The following is a 16,904-nucleotide window of genomic DNA, read 5'->3' on the forward strand; positions in this document are numbered from 1 at the left end:
CTGTGCTGAGCCTTAGTCATTAAGATCTTTGTGGGTTTGAACCTGTTATTCCTAAACTGTCATCTGTGTTCGATGTCAGCATTTCTGAATTGAGGACGGGTAGGTGGGTAGGGATATAGAGATAGCAAGTGTGCAGATGTAAGCAGAGTCAGGATGAGCTGTACCCTGACATCTGGTGGTGAATTGTGGCAAGTTGTGGAAAAGAACTTCAGGGGCTGATCTTGTTTGCATAGGCACACCCACCCCGCCTAGCATGAGCTCAAATGGTCACTTTGGCTGCTGTGGGATCCCCAGTTTCTCTGTTATTGTGGCAGGAAGAATAAAATGTTGTTACTGTGATTATGTGAATCAAGGACAATGAAACTGTTTTATGACAGAGGGACTCGCCATCAACTAAGTAGCACTCGCTAGACAAGGGACATGAGTTCCAAAATCCAGTGAATTGATAGAGGCTATGGATAGATATTTGTATCTGATAGTATGGGTTCCTTTTGAGAGCCTGAAATACCAATTGTACTATTTCTTCTCTCTACACTGTGGAATATCAGAGCTAACTTTAACTCCATTAGGGGTCTAGTTACAGGCTACTGAGCTGAATTCACTTTGGGCCAGTGGTGCACCAGCTTCAATCACTGAGTGCTGTGGGGAGGCCTGAAGATATGTTGCTGAGCAGCTGATGAAGCAGAGCAGGTGTGGGGATGACTGGAATGGCTTGCAGGACAGCTGGTGGAGCAGAGCAGTTTGCAGAATGACTGGAGCAGCTCGTGGGACAGCTGGTGGAGTGGAGCGGAGTGGCTGGCAGAGCGGAGCAGCTCGTGGAACGGCTGGAGCGGATCATGCTGAAGGCTGCAGCAGAACCCTATGGAGAGGCAGGGCAGTCGTCCTTGGACTACGTAAGGTGCCCCTTAATACCTCCCCCTGCCCCCCCCCAGGCTGGGAGGTAAAACTCTGCAGATAAACTTTTGAACTCTGTGGCTGCACTGACCAGGGACAGAGACTTTTGGGTTGTTGGACTTTTGGGTGATTTTTGGGTTGCTGGACTCAAGAGACTTTTGGGATGTTGGACTTTTGGGACTTTGGGTGATTTTTTGGGTTGCTGGACTTTAAGACCCTGAGGGGAAAAGGATACTGCCAAACTGGGGCAGGGGGAGTCTTTTGCTCATGGTTTGTGTTATGAATCCTGTTTGTGGTGTTTCCCTAACATAATGCTGCATTGTTTCCCTCCTCTATTAAAAGGATTTTGCTACACTCAGACTCTGTGCTTGCGGGAGGGGAAGTATTGCCTCTTAGAGGCACCCGGGGTGGTGGTATGTAATTGTCCCAGGTCACTGGGTGGGGGCTCGAGCTGGTTTTGCATTGTGTTATTGAAATGTAACCTCTAGATACTGAACCCGGCCCTTGTTGTTGCCAACTTACACATGGAAAAACTGATCAATTGAAATTCCTCCCATATAGACATGCATTCATTACCATATTTTCCAAGTATTAAAGACTGCAGGAAAAAGTAAATCAGCTTATTCAGATAGAAAACAATTCCTCACTGGCTTGACAGGAAAAAGTTCCCCTTCAAAGAAAGGCATCTCACTGGAGAACATTTTGTGAATAGTTTTCTGTAGGGGCGGCAGGCGTGGAGTATTACTTCTGTTACATAACTACTAACTAGAGACATGTTTAGGGAGTAGCAGGCATTTACTTCAGGGGGGTTACTTCTGTAAGAAAGGTTGAGCTACTCCTGGCCCTAACCAAAGGGAAAGAAGATTGCATCTACATTAAGGTAAATACAGTATTTCTATAATAAGACACCATTTATGTATCTCTAAAACCAGGGAGATGTGATTCACAATTACATGGAAACTCTCGATTTTTTTTTTTTTTTTTTTTTGGTGGTAGCTGCTAAAAGTGTCAAATAATTAAATTAAAACAAAAAATGAAGGCTGATTAAATAATACATGTAAACTGTATTTGTGATTTCAAGTACACTGTAATTTAAGTACCACTAATAACTGGCAAACTCAAAAGTCAGAGCTATATTTATTAAGCCCTCTGCCTGCCCAAAGACACAAGTCAAACTCTGCCTAGGTATCTAAAAATCTGTGATGCTGCTTAACAGAAATCTCATCTTATGCCTCCTTCCTTCCCAGGCTGACTCAGGTGGGTTCCAACCTTTCTCCTTTAATAGGAGTGTTTTGCATTAATTCATTTCCCTCCCTTGGGAACAGACAAGGAATGAAAGGGGAAAGGCCTAGCTAGCACAGCTAAAGCATCCAGTCACTGGCGGTCACATTCTTCATCTCACAATCACATTCCCAGAGCTGGAGTCATTTAGCTTTCTGAGCTATTTTGAGAAGTGCCAAGAAATGAGGAAGAAAGCAAACGGAAAATGAAGCTACAGTTACTTTTTGTTTACATGAGAAAAACCTGATCCAGTCTTTGACACTAAGTTTTAACTCAGTGCTGCTAGGGAGTCTTCATTATTCACAAGTTTCAAAATCAATCCCCAGTAAAACAAAACAACACCACTGCCTCTGGAGCAACTCACTACTACACGCAGACCTATGGATCAATGGGGGAGAAGTGGGAATAACAATGGAGTTTATGAACGTACAATCAAAACTACGCAGCAGCCTTTACTGACTGTGAAAGTTACATAGCTATATTTACGGCTGGTGTTTTCTGAGGTACAAAGTGCCAAGCTCACCATTGTGTCGTCATTGTGTTTATCGGGCACTGACATGAGGCCAGCCCACACAGAACTCCTCCTCTGCAGGCTGACACATTTCCGCGCCCACATGCAAAACTTCCCTTCCCAACCTGCTTTCCCAAGCTTCTTCCACCCTCATCTGCATTTCGCAGCACACCTCCACTCCTATATCCACTCCCTCCACTTTCTCGAGCACACCTGCTTCCTCGACATGCACATCCTCTCCCCCACTTCCCCCAGAACTCCCCCACCCACTTTCCCCAGTACATGAGCAATCCCCTAACATTCACATGCCCACCCCCTCCCACTATTCCCAGCCCACACCCTGCCATACATGCCAACCCCACACACTGACGCAGTCTTCCAGTCCACCATTCGTATCCCACCAGCTCACTCTGTCCCAGAGGCACTTGCACATGTGGTCACTCTCTCTGTTGTTATGACTGTCTTGAAGCAACACATCTGCACAGAGGAACAGCCCAGTGCTATTTGTTTAGCAGACTCCCCACAGCCTGCTCCACACACTGTACATTCATGCGCTGGTGACTCACGCTCACAAACTTGTTCGGGTCTGTTTACAGTTGTAGGGCGGCTTTAAAGGGACAGACCATTACAAAATCTTCCAATATCACAAAGATACAGACACATAACCACGTCAATAGAAACAATAAATGGCCCATGCTAACTATTTTGGGAGAGAATGTGTTTAGGGACTTAAAGAAGGAGACCGTGAATCAGAATTCTTGAGCTCAGTCCTTGTCTCTCTCCCTCTTTCACTTACTTATCCTATGAGTTTGGATAAACTACTCAGTCTCTGCCTCAGTTTGCCCACCAATAAAATGGGTATAATAATATTTATCTCTACAATACCTCACTGGGCTTAATTAATTAATATCTGTAATTCTGGCATTTCTTAATTTTTGAGTGCCTGACCTGACTTTGCAATATTAATACACCTCTACCTTGCTGTCCTCGGGAGCCAAAAAATCTTACCGTGTTATAGGTGAAACCACGTTATATCGAACTTGCTTTGATCCACCGGAGTGCGCAGCCCCGCCCCCTCCCCCCCCCCCCCCGGAGCACTCGCATTATATCAGAATTCGTGTTATATCGGGTAGCATTATATCAGGGTAGAGGTGTACCATTCTTCCAACGCGGGGTGTTTTTTTTGGTGTGTGGTGAAGCACGGCTAGTGTACTTATCTTTAGATTCCTTGTAAATGTTCTTCAGTACATTATATCCTGTGAATGTCATTCTACTGTACTTTGTGCCTGGTGTTACAATGGTGAGACACTGTGCATAATTCAGCAAACAATAAAACACTTCCTTGCAAGTTGCAAATATTTATTCATTCTGATTAGCTGCTCAACTGTACAGCTCAGTGGTTTGAGCATTGGCCTGCTAAACCCAGGGTTGTGAGTTCAATCCTTGAGTGGGCCACTTGGGGATCTGGGGCAAAATCAGTACTTGGCCCTGCTAGTGAAGGCAGGGGGCTGGACTCGATGACCTTTCAAGGTCCCTTCCAGTTCTAGGAGATGGGATATTTCCATTAAAAATATATATATATATATAATCCACTAAGAAGCCCAATGGCATTGCTGATGTGATTTCACAAGAACTCTGCATTGCTTTGGTTCAAAATGAAGATTGCCTGTTTTTTTTTTTTTTTTTTTTTTGTGAATTGCAGATGGAGGTTAAAAGGGAGGTGAACTTAAGAATGTGGAGACAGAACTGAAGGCGCTAATCTGGGGTCTGGCAGTGTTTTTTGTTGCTAACAGGGTATCTCAGCTGGCATGTTGGAACCCTAGGGACTAATGGGTCACTCTATCCCAATGTTTGGTAGGCCAGAGGGTGACCCCCAGACCAGTATGAAGCCCTATCTGCAGTCTGTGGCACATATTAAGACTTTGTGACCTTGACATCCCTAGCTTGGGGGAGTATATCCGTTTGTCCTCCATCTTGGAAGGTAGCATCCTTCTCATCTTCTGGGATGGAGACTCAGCAACTATCACAGGTGCAGCTTAAACTATGTGCTGTTTATTTAAGAAAGTGGGGAAACAGACACCTGTAAATCCAACCATTTTACTCTTCCTCTCACTTAACCACAGGTATGGGGAGTGGCGCTAGCGTGGGTAGTGAAAGTCTATGTTAAAAAGGGTAAAGGTTGCTAGTGCTTTTCTTGCAACAGCCTCACTTAGTTCATAACTGCTTCACTCTCTCGGTTGTTTCTCTGAAAATCAGTGTCCCTCCTTTCAGTAGGAACTGCCATAAGTATGACAGGTCCTCTCTTTTTCTCTCTTTCCCCTGTTGTTAGTCTCTCAGACTATCGTCTCTATCTTATTTCCTTTCCATCCCCCAAAGGTTTAGCTCTACTGGGAAAGGAATTAAGCAGCCTCCTGCTCATTACACCTGCAAATTGGTGGTCCATCAATGGCAGCTAATTAACAGGGTGGGACTATATCTATTATCCCATGAGGAGAGGATCACATTGTAAAAGACATTTATATTTACTCTGCCTGTTCATATGCCATCACTTAAGTGCTCATTATGAGAATCAGGCAGGTGATTCTTAAAAAGAATTTTTTACATATGAAAAAATTAGGTAACAGCTGGAGAGACTGTGGTGTTTCACAGTAATTTCTTTAGACCCCTTTTCTCAATAGAACTCTCATGGCTTTTAACCTTGTTAAAATCTACAGGACATTTCCACAAGACAGTAACTACAAACTTAGTGGTGCTTGAAATCTAGAGCTGAATTTCTGTGGCAATGACCCATTTCTAGTAAGCGCACATGAAGTCTACCAATCAAATACACATTTATAATAGAAAATGGACTGTTCTCATGAGTTAGAAAGTGTAATATTTCAAATTATTTAAAATGCATTCGGCCAGATTTGGGCAACTGTCTGTGCCAGTGCAAAAGGGACCTTAAGATAGGGTGACCAGACTGCAAGTGTGAAAAATTGGGACGGGGGTGGGGGGCAATAGGGGCCTAGATAACATAACTCCCCAAATATTAGGACTGTCCCTATAAAATTGGGACATCTGGTCACCCTACCTTAAGATGAATGTAAATTACACGTACACTTATTTTAAGGCCCATTTATGCTGCCAAAGTGGTATAAAGGGAATTAGTGTAAATGAGAAATAGCCCCACAAAGTGTGTTTTAATGCAGCATCCTTGATTGTTTGGTTGTTGTTTTGGCTGATTTTTTGGGGGAGGGGTGTTGCTCTACTTCACAAATTTGAATAATCTTCAGTGAATCTCCAGATCAATGCAAACAGAGAGATTCTGCTGTATTTTGTTTTATGTAGCTGTCATTTCCAAATGCACTGTTGTAGCAAAGGGGAGGGGTGGGAGGTGGAGGAATTGCAGAAGTGGATGCCAAAAATGTGTGAATAAAATTTGTCTGCATCCCTGTTACACTGGCAAAATGGTCTGGTTGAAGTTATTTAAATTATTGGTTTTTTTTGTTTTGTTTTGTTTTGTGTGTGTCAAAAATGGCTTTTTTAAATAAAAAAGTCTCAATTCTTTTCCTTCTATTAAAAAAGCCCAAAATTTTCACAAAATCTGGAAACCAAAATGTATTCATTCTATTGGTTGATATTTTATCATTTATTTTCATTTTGTGCATTTCACTTTTTCCTTCTTTTTTTTTCTTTCTTTTCTCCCCCCACCCCATTTCTTGTTTTTCCTTTTTTCCCTTTTAAAAATGACTAACATGATACTTTCCTGTCATTTTCAAAAACCAAAAATGTAGAATATTTTTTGTTTTAATTTTTGTTTTTGAAAATTTAAAATGTTTGGAAATGGGTAACAATGTAAATGTATTTGAAAAACAAATTGATCAATTTCAAGCCCTGCAAACTGAAAGCAATTTACAATTTTCAAATGGGTGCAATGGAGTTGTATGAAATTAAATTGCATTCTTCTTTTTTTGATCCTTTCCAGTGTGCAAAGCAGGGAACTACATGCACAAGTCACTGTTTTCAAATGAAAATATAATATAGGGTTGGTGGCTCCAAAAGGAGAATTGCCAAATGTTTTGGGTGCAATTTTGGTGGACAGTTTTGGAAATGTGACTCATATTCTGTCATTACTTTGAAATCTCGACTAGTTCCGTGTTTACTATACAAATAATAAATCTCTCAGAATATTGAAAAGCTGCCTTCTGTCAATACTGTTCTGTTTTTCTGCATTGGAATTGAGAAACTGTTTTAATGCAGATACCAAAACTCTCATAAAACAAATCCTTGTGGAGAGAAAAACAATCAGACTCTGCAATATATTGCAAATGCTAGGATTTGTGCATTTCATAACTTGCCCTTCCTCTTGTTCTTTCGAAGAGCTTTGTGAACTCAGCTCCTTGTCTGAAAATGTTGGGGGTTTTTCATAAATGTTTGCAGTTTGCTGGCTGAGTTTCATTTCAAAGCCGCCTTCACATTCTGGGCCTGGAGCCAAATGAGAGTTCCGTTGTCTACATCAGTTTCATGAGGAAATGCTGGCTAATTGCTTTCTGCAGCTACACAGTGATGAAACACACGCATAAGCTCCTCCCTTTTCCATCTTATCCCCTGCGTATAAATTCCGTCCAGGGCTACTCATTCTTGGTGTCAAGAACTCAGGAATTCTTGCAGTATTTTTTAAATGTTGCTGCTGCTGTTTGGTTTTGAGCTGTCTCATCTCTAGCAGTTTGAGAGCTAAGCAACATGGAAATATCAAATTTCCTGGAGAATGGGAATATTCCCAAGGAAGCAAACAATTCAGGATGTAATCGGATGAACCTTTGCACTTTGGCTCTTTTAATACTGGTTGTGGTTCCACTTTTGATAGTCTGTTTTCTGTGCCTTCATAGCCAGGTAAGGAGAGCGCAAAAATACTAGCGAGTATACTATATTAGTATTAATTATTTTTATTATGACTGATATCTTGGATAATTGTAACCTTTAGTTCTGTTCCTTCTTGGAGCCAATGCTTTGTCAGGACTGCTTTCAATTGCCCAAGCGCTTTAACCACTTCTTTTGGGAAACTGTTTCATTCATTTTGCTTTCATTTAAAAATGATAAAAAGTCAGTGCTTTCTTCTCATCTGTCCTCTTCTACTATGCCCACTGTTGTTGTGCATTATTATTATTTATTATTATCTGCCAATACCTATTAAGGGAAGGGCTAGACTAGGACTCCATTGGTTCAGCATGCCTCCAACCTTATAGAGGCTGATCGTGTAAAGTGCTAACACCTTCCACTCTCAATAGAAGTCACTAATTTTCTATTGCATTGTACTAGTTCTATGGTGGCATGACTGCACTCACATGGGAGCAGAGTACGCTCAGCACCTTGCAGGTTGTTCTGAACATTTTCTAAAATTGCCCCTATTGGTTGCAGCTTTAATTCGGCCCCCTTGTATGGATGTGTTATGATAGCTTTAATTACACAATCACATTGCTACTTTTTCCACAGGACCCCTGTCTTGTTCAATGCATAGGTTGCACAGGTAACCATAAATCTGGTATTTCCTCTTTTCAGTGCTTGACTTTTATCCTAACATTTATGTAATGTAGTTGTCTTTGTATTTATAGCTTGACCAAAGAACAACTAAGGGGACACATGCCAACTGTCGGCCAATTTCCAAAGGGTTCAAACACCAAAGAGAGGGAGGAATTTTTAAAGCAGTAGAAGAGGGTAGAGAGATGTATATCCAGGAGGAAAAGGATGGTACTGAGCAAAGGAATAGGTTGACTATCAGAAAAATTTTCCGTTGGGGAGATCTCTGACACTGTGGAATAGCATGAAACATGTCACTTGAAACATTTGCAAGTAGACTGGCCAAAGCAGTGGAGCAGACAATCCTGCCCTGGCATGGGAAGATCAAGGGGCCCAGTTCAAGCAGGTGTGACTCCACTGAAGTCAATGGAGTTGCATGCGCTTACCTCAGGACTGAATGTAGCCTAAGAGATCTCCTCTATCTCTAGCTTCTCTTCATAGTGGTCTGTGCTTGGGAGGTGAAGGCTAAAGATCCCCCTCCCTCCCTGCACAGCCCATTGATACGTGGAATTTTACTTTCATTCCTGAAAGGTGAACACTCACTCTTGGAGAATCCAACCCCTTGCTCTGGATGTTGTGTTTCCAGTATCCAGCTGGGGCTGCAGCCTGTCTTCAGCTATAACTCCAGGAATGGGGGAAGAAGTTCCCTATTTAGATACTCAGCATCAAACACCTCTAGGAAATATGATGGCTGTGGCTGGTGGTGTATATCATGAGTTACACTAGGGGATATATATATGGAGATATATCTATCTCATAGAGCTGGAAGGGACCCTGGAAAGTCATCGAGTCCAGCCCCCTGCCTTCACTAGCAGGACCAAGTACTGATTTTGTCCCAGATCCCTAAGTGGCCCCCTTAAGGATTGAACTCACAACCCTGGGTTTAGCAGCCCAATGCTCAAGCCACTGAGTTGTTCCTCCCTCAGGGATCCTCCCTGTAAAGTGCTGATCACTCCAAAATGCAGAGCACCCTCAATTCCCATGGGGTTAGAGGGTGCTCAGCACCTCACCGGAGCACAACCTGTCAGAACAGAAATTTATAAAGCGTTTAGGGAAAAAATTATCTTGGTGCAACTTTTGTTTTTCTTTTAAGTTCTCCCTCTTCCCCTTCCTGGCATTCTATTTTGGAGGCATAACACAGGAGCCTCATGACATGCATTGTGCTCAAAATTGCATACCGCTGACAGTAAATTACATGTGATACTGGCAAAGTAAAGCACACCCCATCCCGTAAGAGTTCCATCTCCTTCCCCTTTCTTTCCCACTGCAGAGAGAGCACTGTCTGAATAAACAAAAGCTTTTCTTTGCACTGTAGTTAGGGATGGGGAAGACCAACTGATTGAATCCATCCATCTGCAAGGGCAGGACAAGTTTTCTAGTTTGGTATTTGCCATTGAGTGAACATCGGTACAAACTTGTTATATAGGGCTAGATTGTGAACTCCTTACGCACAGTGTCGAGCCATTACTCACAGGAGTACTTCCATTAAAGGCAATGTGAGTGAAGAGTTTGCAATCTGGTCCTTAACAGAGTGGGTAAGCTGGGCGTACTCCTCCTGTTCTCATCTGCAAACGCTTTCACAAGCTGAAAGAATAAAATGCCCTGCTTGCAGTCCTGGGGACAAAGCATGGCTGAGAGCTCAAAATGAAGGAGGAGGCAAGATGGCAGAGTTCTAGTCCTGCCGATGATGTCATTTGTGATGTCTAGGACTGGCCTTAGGGAAAATGGTGCTCTAGGCGAACTTTCTTTGAGTTTAAGCACAATCCGGTCACACACCTGAAGTTTACTGGAGAAGCTTGTAAGTCACAGTAGGGACTGTGTGCACCTACAGCAGAGACCACTGCAAATGGCACAGGCAGCCCATACGCTCAGTGCTGGCTCGCCGTAGCACCTGAGCTTCTGGCACCAGTGGTGAGAATGCCAGATTGGCGGCCGTGCAAGCACCGTGGGGATGGCAGCGCTGTGAGGCACAAACGGAAGCCCAGCCCAGCATGCATCCAGCTCGGCTGCTGGGAACCTGTCCAGGGAGCTCCGCTGCCTCCACTCCTCAATTCCACCCAACTTTGGATACCGCTCTGCAGCCCCAGGAACATTCGCCACAAGCCCGGGAATGCCCCATTTGCCCTTGCTTCATGGGCATTAGGGACAGGTGAGCAGCTACCCTGGTGGGCAGGCTGTGCCAGGCAGCCCAGGGTGATTGCAGGAGACACCGGGTGGAAGCAGATCTCCAAGCCCCAAGGGCAAAGCTTGCTCTGCAGAGCATTCCCCCAGGCCCACCGGGGCTCCTGCAGCTTGCCCCCAGGGCAGACCCTCCCCAGCCACAAGTTACAGCAACAGACCCTGCAATTTTAGCCTCTCCCCTGGCTGGAGCTGGACCACCCCACCTGCCCCCTCCACTGAGCTGGGACACCACATGTGCCAACGAAACCACCCACAACTGGGGAGCAGACCCCAGTCAGTGGGCGCTCACCTCTTACCCTGCCTGGGCACCGGCACCCTCTTGACCATGGCACCCTGATCATCACCCACCCGTAAGGCCAGCCCTGGTGACTTCACATGAATCACTTTAACTCCCGGTACTTCAATGGAGAGAGCCAGGGGGTGGGAAGATTAGTCACAGGGCTTTGAGGCCTTGGATGGAAGGTTCTAGAGAAGGGCAAAGTATCATCTATGTGTTTTGAGCTAAGGTGTTCTGACCACCCCAATCTTTTGGGCAGCTGAGTCAGTTAATAGAATTATCCCTGGATGGTGGACATTTCACTGGCAGCATGGAAGGAAAGGCTCAGCTACATATTAGCTGAAAGCTATGTCAGTTGTCATGTCCCTTGAACAAAGAGTCATTTCCTCCAGTTGCTAGAAGCAGATGCTGAAATACCACAGTGACAGGCCAAGTATAAGAACTTAAGCAGAATACTGGTTATGGGAACTCAGTCAGGATCAGTAACTTAAAACTAAGGTACACAATAGTGCAGGTGTTTGTCCGGTAGCCTTATGTAGATCAATGTAAAATACTGCATGTTTCCACTGTAAGCAAAGTCTGGCAGGATTTTGTGTTCCAGCGTTTATGAACTGCTGTAGCCATTCATGCCAGGAGATCTGGGACAAAATCTAGGCCAATGCACAAATGCAATGACCTTTGAAGTCCCATTTCATATGGATCAGTCAGACAGCTGGCCAGTATCCACAGGACAGATGGAGTACTGCCAACGTATGGATGTAAACAGACACATTTTCACTCTACTCTGTGTTTTCCAAGCTGTGGGACATTCCTACAAGGGTGGGCAGTAAAAAGGACTAACCAGGGTCTGAATTCATTCCTGTTAAAAATATGTTTAGACTATATGGGCAGTGGCCATCTTTCTTAATAATATATGTACTTAGCACCTATCACAAAGGGGATCCTGATAGGGGGCTCAGGGTACAACAACAGCAATAACAGATAAGAATCATTGATGATGAAGAGGAGGAGTAGGAGAAATCTTTCCAGATGGGTTGTTGCTATTGGTAGTTTCTGTATGGGAAAGGCCAAGAAATGGAATTGAAATTGCCACAATTAAGAAGTGAGGTGATTGTCTCCCCTAATAGGTACTAATGTCTGTGGTTTGTTTTTATATTTGGTGCAAAAGCCCAAGAAAATATGCACAGAAAACAATTAATAATTAATTAATATTTAATAATGTAAAATATTTTAGGCCACTACTATCTAACATAAGAGATTTACACTAATATTTGAAAATGTTGATTGTTTACACTTGTAAGTAAGAGAGTTACTTCCCTTTTCCCATTTCATATGGATCAGTCAGACAGCTGGCCAGTATCCACAGGACAGATGGAGTACTGCCAACTTACGGATGTAAACAGACACATTTTCACTCTACTTGTGTTTTCCAAGCTGTGGGGCATTCCCACAAGGAAAGGCAGTAAAAAGGACTAACCAGGGTCATGCTCAGACAGACCCTTTGGTTGTTCTCCAGAGTCTTAGCTTTCATTTTAAAAAAATTAGTCTCTGGCTGTTATAGTTGGGGAGAAAATCTTCAAGACCCGATATGAGTACAAATGATACAATGTCTACCTAAATTTGCAGACAGCCTGAAACTATAGCTGTGAAATTCAGCATTCATCAGAGGCTAACTCAGATTTCAGTGATGATTCTTTGACATCACTGCTAGCTCTTTCACTGCTCTTGGAAAGTAATGTTCTATTGCAGTTTTAAATAAAATAAACCGAATCAAACATTTCTTAACTATATGTCTTTCCTTAAAACCACAATGTAAGATAAAATACAATTTGATTTTGTTTAATAAAAACTGGCAAAGCCACATGAAAAGATGGAATAACAATGTTCCTGGAAGGTTATCAGTGTGGTTTAAACCCAGAAGCTCTGCATTTAAATGTATAAGTGTCTATCCCCAAAGCTAAAGATCCAGACCTGTTACCTTGGGGGCAGTAACAGATTCATAAACCTCTAAACATGCTTTACCCACTAGAGGGTGACAAAGAGACAGACTATGTAAGCATGGGGTACAGTTACATGGCACCAACCAATGCTGTGTGATGTCTGGAGGTATCCTGTGTCGATTAGACTCTTACTCTTAGAAACACCAAAACCACCGCCAACATTTAAAATTAAAAAAGCCCGAGGGCGAGATGCCATTTGGGTTAAGCAGCTGCTTTCCAGTGAAAGTGAAGAGCCAATTGAAAGAGACCCAATAGAAGTCTGTCTCCTCTGATAACAGTGTGGAAGCAGAGAAAGAACTGTCATGCATTGCATCCCCTTCCTGTCAGTTCTTTCTCTGCTTCCACAACAGAAAGACTTCTGCTGCCTGGGACCTCTCCCAAACATACACAGAACATTAGTTGATAGGTCTAAAAGTCCCAAGCCATAACATGCAACATCCTGACCAAACTTTGCTTCTCTCCACAGTCTCCAGAGATCTGCTGGGCTCATGCAATTTGTAAGTATCAAGATACTGGAGTGGTTTTCTGATTTTTACCATTCACACAGTGCGGTGAAGGTGACTAGATCACAATAATGTACTCAGCAGGCTAGAGTATTTCTCGCCTATCTATGAACAACAGTAAACAATGAAAACAGAGAAACATGAAGCCCAGGTGATCTAGTGGCTACTGTAGGCAAGCGGGTGTCAGTCGCTTTTCAGTTCTGTTCCAAGCACTAGCTAGCGGTATCATATGAATCATCTCTCTTAAAGTGCAGTTCTGCTTTGAAACATGACTGTAAAAACAGCATCCTGGGGTTCCATATTTATTGTCTCTCAGTGACCGCAGATCAAATTCTCAAATGTTACTAATTTAAAAAGGGGGGGGGGGGGAGGAGTTGTTCTAACTGCTAGGCCTGTAATCTCATCCTGGGATCTGAAAATCAAGCTGAAGCCTTTTGGCTTAATACAGCAGCAACAAGAAAGATTTTGGAAATGAAACTTGTTACATCTGTGAACAGGACCTTGTTTTAGCTTGTCAGTTCCTTACTGACTTAAGCTAAATTGATATAAAATCCTCTTAACCCAAATTAAGAATATATCAGATTAGTTTCTAAACAGACATAATTAAATCAGCAGAATTTTTCTGTGTAGACAAACCCTTCTTAACAGTTCTGTTGATGATGTCTGAGTGCCTGGATAAACTCCAGCAGTCTCCCCGAGAGGTGCTGGCTCTGGAGCAATAACAGGACTAAACAATATATTCAGCATAGAAAGCAGATACAATTCTGAACACAAACATAGGCATCAGATCTGGTGAGTCAGGAAACACTGTATCCACAGTCACTTTTCAGAGTGAAAAGTTTACTCGCTGGGATGGGCTGGATTTGTGTCTGCTGTTTAATGCAGACTGAAACAGGAAGGTGCCCTCACCACAATGGCCAGTGAGGAGAGGGAGTTAGTTGTTGGAGAGAACTGCTTACCTTTTAGAAGTGGAGGGAGAGGTGGGCTTCGCCCTGCTCCCCTTTACCTTAACTTCGGTTGACTCCAGTGGGCCATGCTGATTTAGACTGGCTGAGGATCTGCCCCATGAACAGCAGTCGAATGATTTAATTAAGTAAGATGGGCTCAGACCAAAACCATGGACCTAAAGATCCTCTCACTTCATGGGTGTCAGAATCTGAATCTGGGTCTGAATAACAGAATTCCAGTTCCAAACAGCCCAGAACTCTGGGAGTTGTTCAGAGTCTGGGTCCTGCTCTGAATTTTGTGGCTCAGACCCTTCCCTTTCTTCCCCAAAGACCTCAAATCAAAGAGATAAGGAAAAGGTAAGAAGGGATATGAACTAATGGAGAGCATTTACAAAATGACAAGGGAAAATCTAGGAAATGGGCTAGCCTTTGAAATATAATTAACCACTTTGTATGCTTTTCGCTTTGTTTTCTTCCTTGTCTGGTTCCTTTATGGAAGCACCTTCAGATGATCATGGTCATTACATCATATGGAAGTGGAACATGACAGACTGCAGTAGCTTCGTAAGGAATGACTCTAACCAAAAGCTGGAGATCCTGCAGAGTGGCATGTACTTCATCTATGCCCAGGTGACCCGCATAAAGGAAATAGAAAGTTATTTTACGATGATGCTGTACAAAGATGAGAATATTCTCCTCAACCAGATGACTGGGACAAATACTGGGGAGAAAACTGCCTCCATCAATTTCGGGAGACCTTATTTTCTGAGCAAGGGGGAGAAGCTGTTCTGTACGATCAATAGTGGACTTGGACACATCTTGAAAGACAATCAGACTTACTGGGGACTGTACAAAATGTAACAGATTTCCTCTCAGAGTCAGCTTCTCTCACCCTCCAAGGAACATTAGGAATCTAACCCCTGAGTCTGAAATGTTTGCAATTTCTCTGCATCAAACTCAATACAATGATGCTTTGGGCTTTCTCATCTTCCTGTTGAAGTAATTCAAGGCACACGCTCAACAAGATGTGAATGTGCGACTCCGGTAATGACATCAGATTGTCACAAGTTATGGGAGGAAAACACTTCTAGAACAACTGTGTGAACAAAGAAAAGCAATACCTTGATGTGTTAGAAATGTTAGTTATAAATCCCAGGCAAATGAGTCACTATGTTCTGCCCATTCTGCACTGGTAAACAGTTCCACTCCATGGCTGGCTGCCTTTCCATGCGGGGTGAAAGTGATTGTCATTTGTATATTTTGTGAAGCGCCTTGAGGGTCCGTGGACATGAAAGATGCTATGTCAATGTAATGTATAATGTACATACTGTACATAACCTGGACAAAAACTGGCCTGTCTGGGATTGAGGGACCAACATGTTTAAAGGCAAATGGGATAGACGGACGATTCCTTGCTTCCATCCAGGTCTCTCCTTTCTGTCCCCTTTTCTCCTCACATCCATACCTAACTTTAACAAGGGAAACTGCAGCTGTCCCAATTTCCCCTCAGGGTGAACCCTGCCCCATCATCTCTGGGGATTCACACTGTTTAGGAGTTCTGCATTCAGAATGAATGCAAACTGTATTTTCTCTTTGAACCATTGAGTCCAATGCTGGAGTACTGAAGGTGGCACACAGAGCCTGTGTGTCCATATTAAGATTCAGGGTTCCCTTGACCCTCACCATTTTCTATCATACAATGCTGTAACATGGAACTTAACAGGGCAGATAAAGTCACACAGAACAGCATCTGGACTGGAGGGGGATCAGGCTTCAAATTCTCTTAACGTCTATAGCTGCATTGTGCAGTATAAGCAGATGTAACATTTGTCATTGAAAGGAAGTGGGGTACCCATATCTCTATTGATGGGAGGGCACACCTGTAGAAGTAAAGGTAGAGAAGGAGTGTGATCAGGGCCTGTGCTACCATTTAGGCAAACTAGGCAGTTGCCTAGGGTGCCAAGATTTGGGGGTGCCAAAAAGCGGTGCCCCCAATTTTCTTTTACAGCATTCCTACACTCCCTCCCCGAGCGCGCAGTTGCCGCTCCACTTCTCCTGCCTGCCAGGCTTGCAGCGCCAATCAGCTGTTCGGCACCGCAAGCCTGGGAGGGGAGGAGAATTAGAGCGGGAGCGGTGTTCTCGGGGAGGAGGCGGAGCAGAGGTGAGCTGGGGTGGGGAGCTGCCGCACGGCTTCCCGGGGGAGGAGCTGCTGCAGAGGGGGGGCGCCTCAGGGCGGGGGAGGGAGCTGCCGCAGGGAGGGGGATGCCTCAGGGCGGAGGGTGGGGCGGGGAGCTGCCTCAGGGCGGGGGGGGGGGGGGGCAAGGTGGAAGTTTCGCCTAGGGCGCGAAACTTCCTTGCACCGGCCCTGAGTGTGACCTAGTGGGGAGAGCTGAGGATTGAGATTGTTGAACTGTATCCTATGCTCCTCTACTGAGTCAGTGTGTGACCTTGGGTAAGGCACTGTAGTTGTGCCTCAGTTCTCCTCGCTAAGTCAGGTATAACAATGTATTTACCTACCTCACAGGAATGTTGTGAGGCTGAATAAATGGACATTGTAAAGTGCTTGAAGATACTCTGATTCCCTGTGCTAGCTCTGTGGTCAGTCACACAGTCGGGTTTTTTGTTCCTTGATTGGCTGTCCTAGAGCAAGCTCCTCTGATTGGTATATGCTTGTTTTCACACAAATAGCCATATTTGCATGAATAAAGCCTCCCTAATTATTCCTTCAAACAAATTACAGCTTCATGGATT

General features: G+C 43.9%; 1 protein-coding gene across 1 annotated transcript; it reads left to right on the plus strand.

Annotated features, from left to right (window-relative positions):
- Positions 1-7,322: 7,322 nt before the first annotated feature.
- Positions 7,323-16,350, plus strand: TNFSF18 (TNF superfamily member 18). The gene is made up of 3 exons (XM_054038028.1): positions 7,323-7,561; positions 13,170-13,200; positions 14,653-16,350. Exons 1-3 carry the CDS (start codon positions 7,412-7,414, stop codon positions 15,012-15,014), a joined length of 543 nt encoding a protein of 180 aa, XP_053894003.1. The 5' UTR covers positions 7,323-7,411; the 3' UTR covers positions 15,015-16,350.
- Positions 16,351-16,904: the final 554 nt, after the last annotated feature.

The sequence above is a fragment of the Malaclemys terrapin genome, chromosome 8 (genome assembly GCF_027887155.1).
Source record: "Malaclemys terrapin pileata isolate rMalTer1 chromosome 8, rMalTer1.hap1, whole genome shotgun sequence".
Taxonomy (NCBI): Eukaryota; Metazoa; Chordata; order Testudines; family Emydidae; genus Malaclemys; species Malaclemys terrapin.

Bases quoted from the DNA above. Each gene is read 5' to 3' on its own strand.
- TNFSF18 (XM_054038028.1), top strand. From the start codon at position 7,412: ATGGAAATATCAAATTTCCTGGAGAATGGGAATATTCCCAAGGAAGCA. The intron at 7,562-13,169 runs GTAAGGAGAGCG...TTCTCTCCACAG, and splicing joins TTCTGTGCCTTCATAGCCAG to TCTCCAGAGATCTGCTGGGC. The intron at 13,201-14,652 runs GTAAGTATCAAG...CCTTTATGGAAG, and splicing joins CTGCTGGGCTCATGCAATTT to CACCTTCAGATGATCATGGT.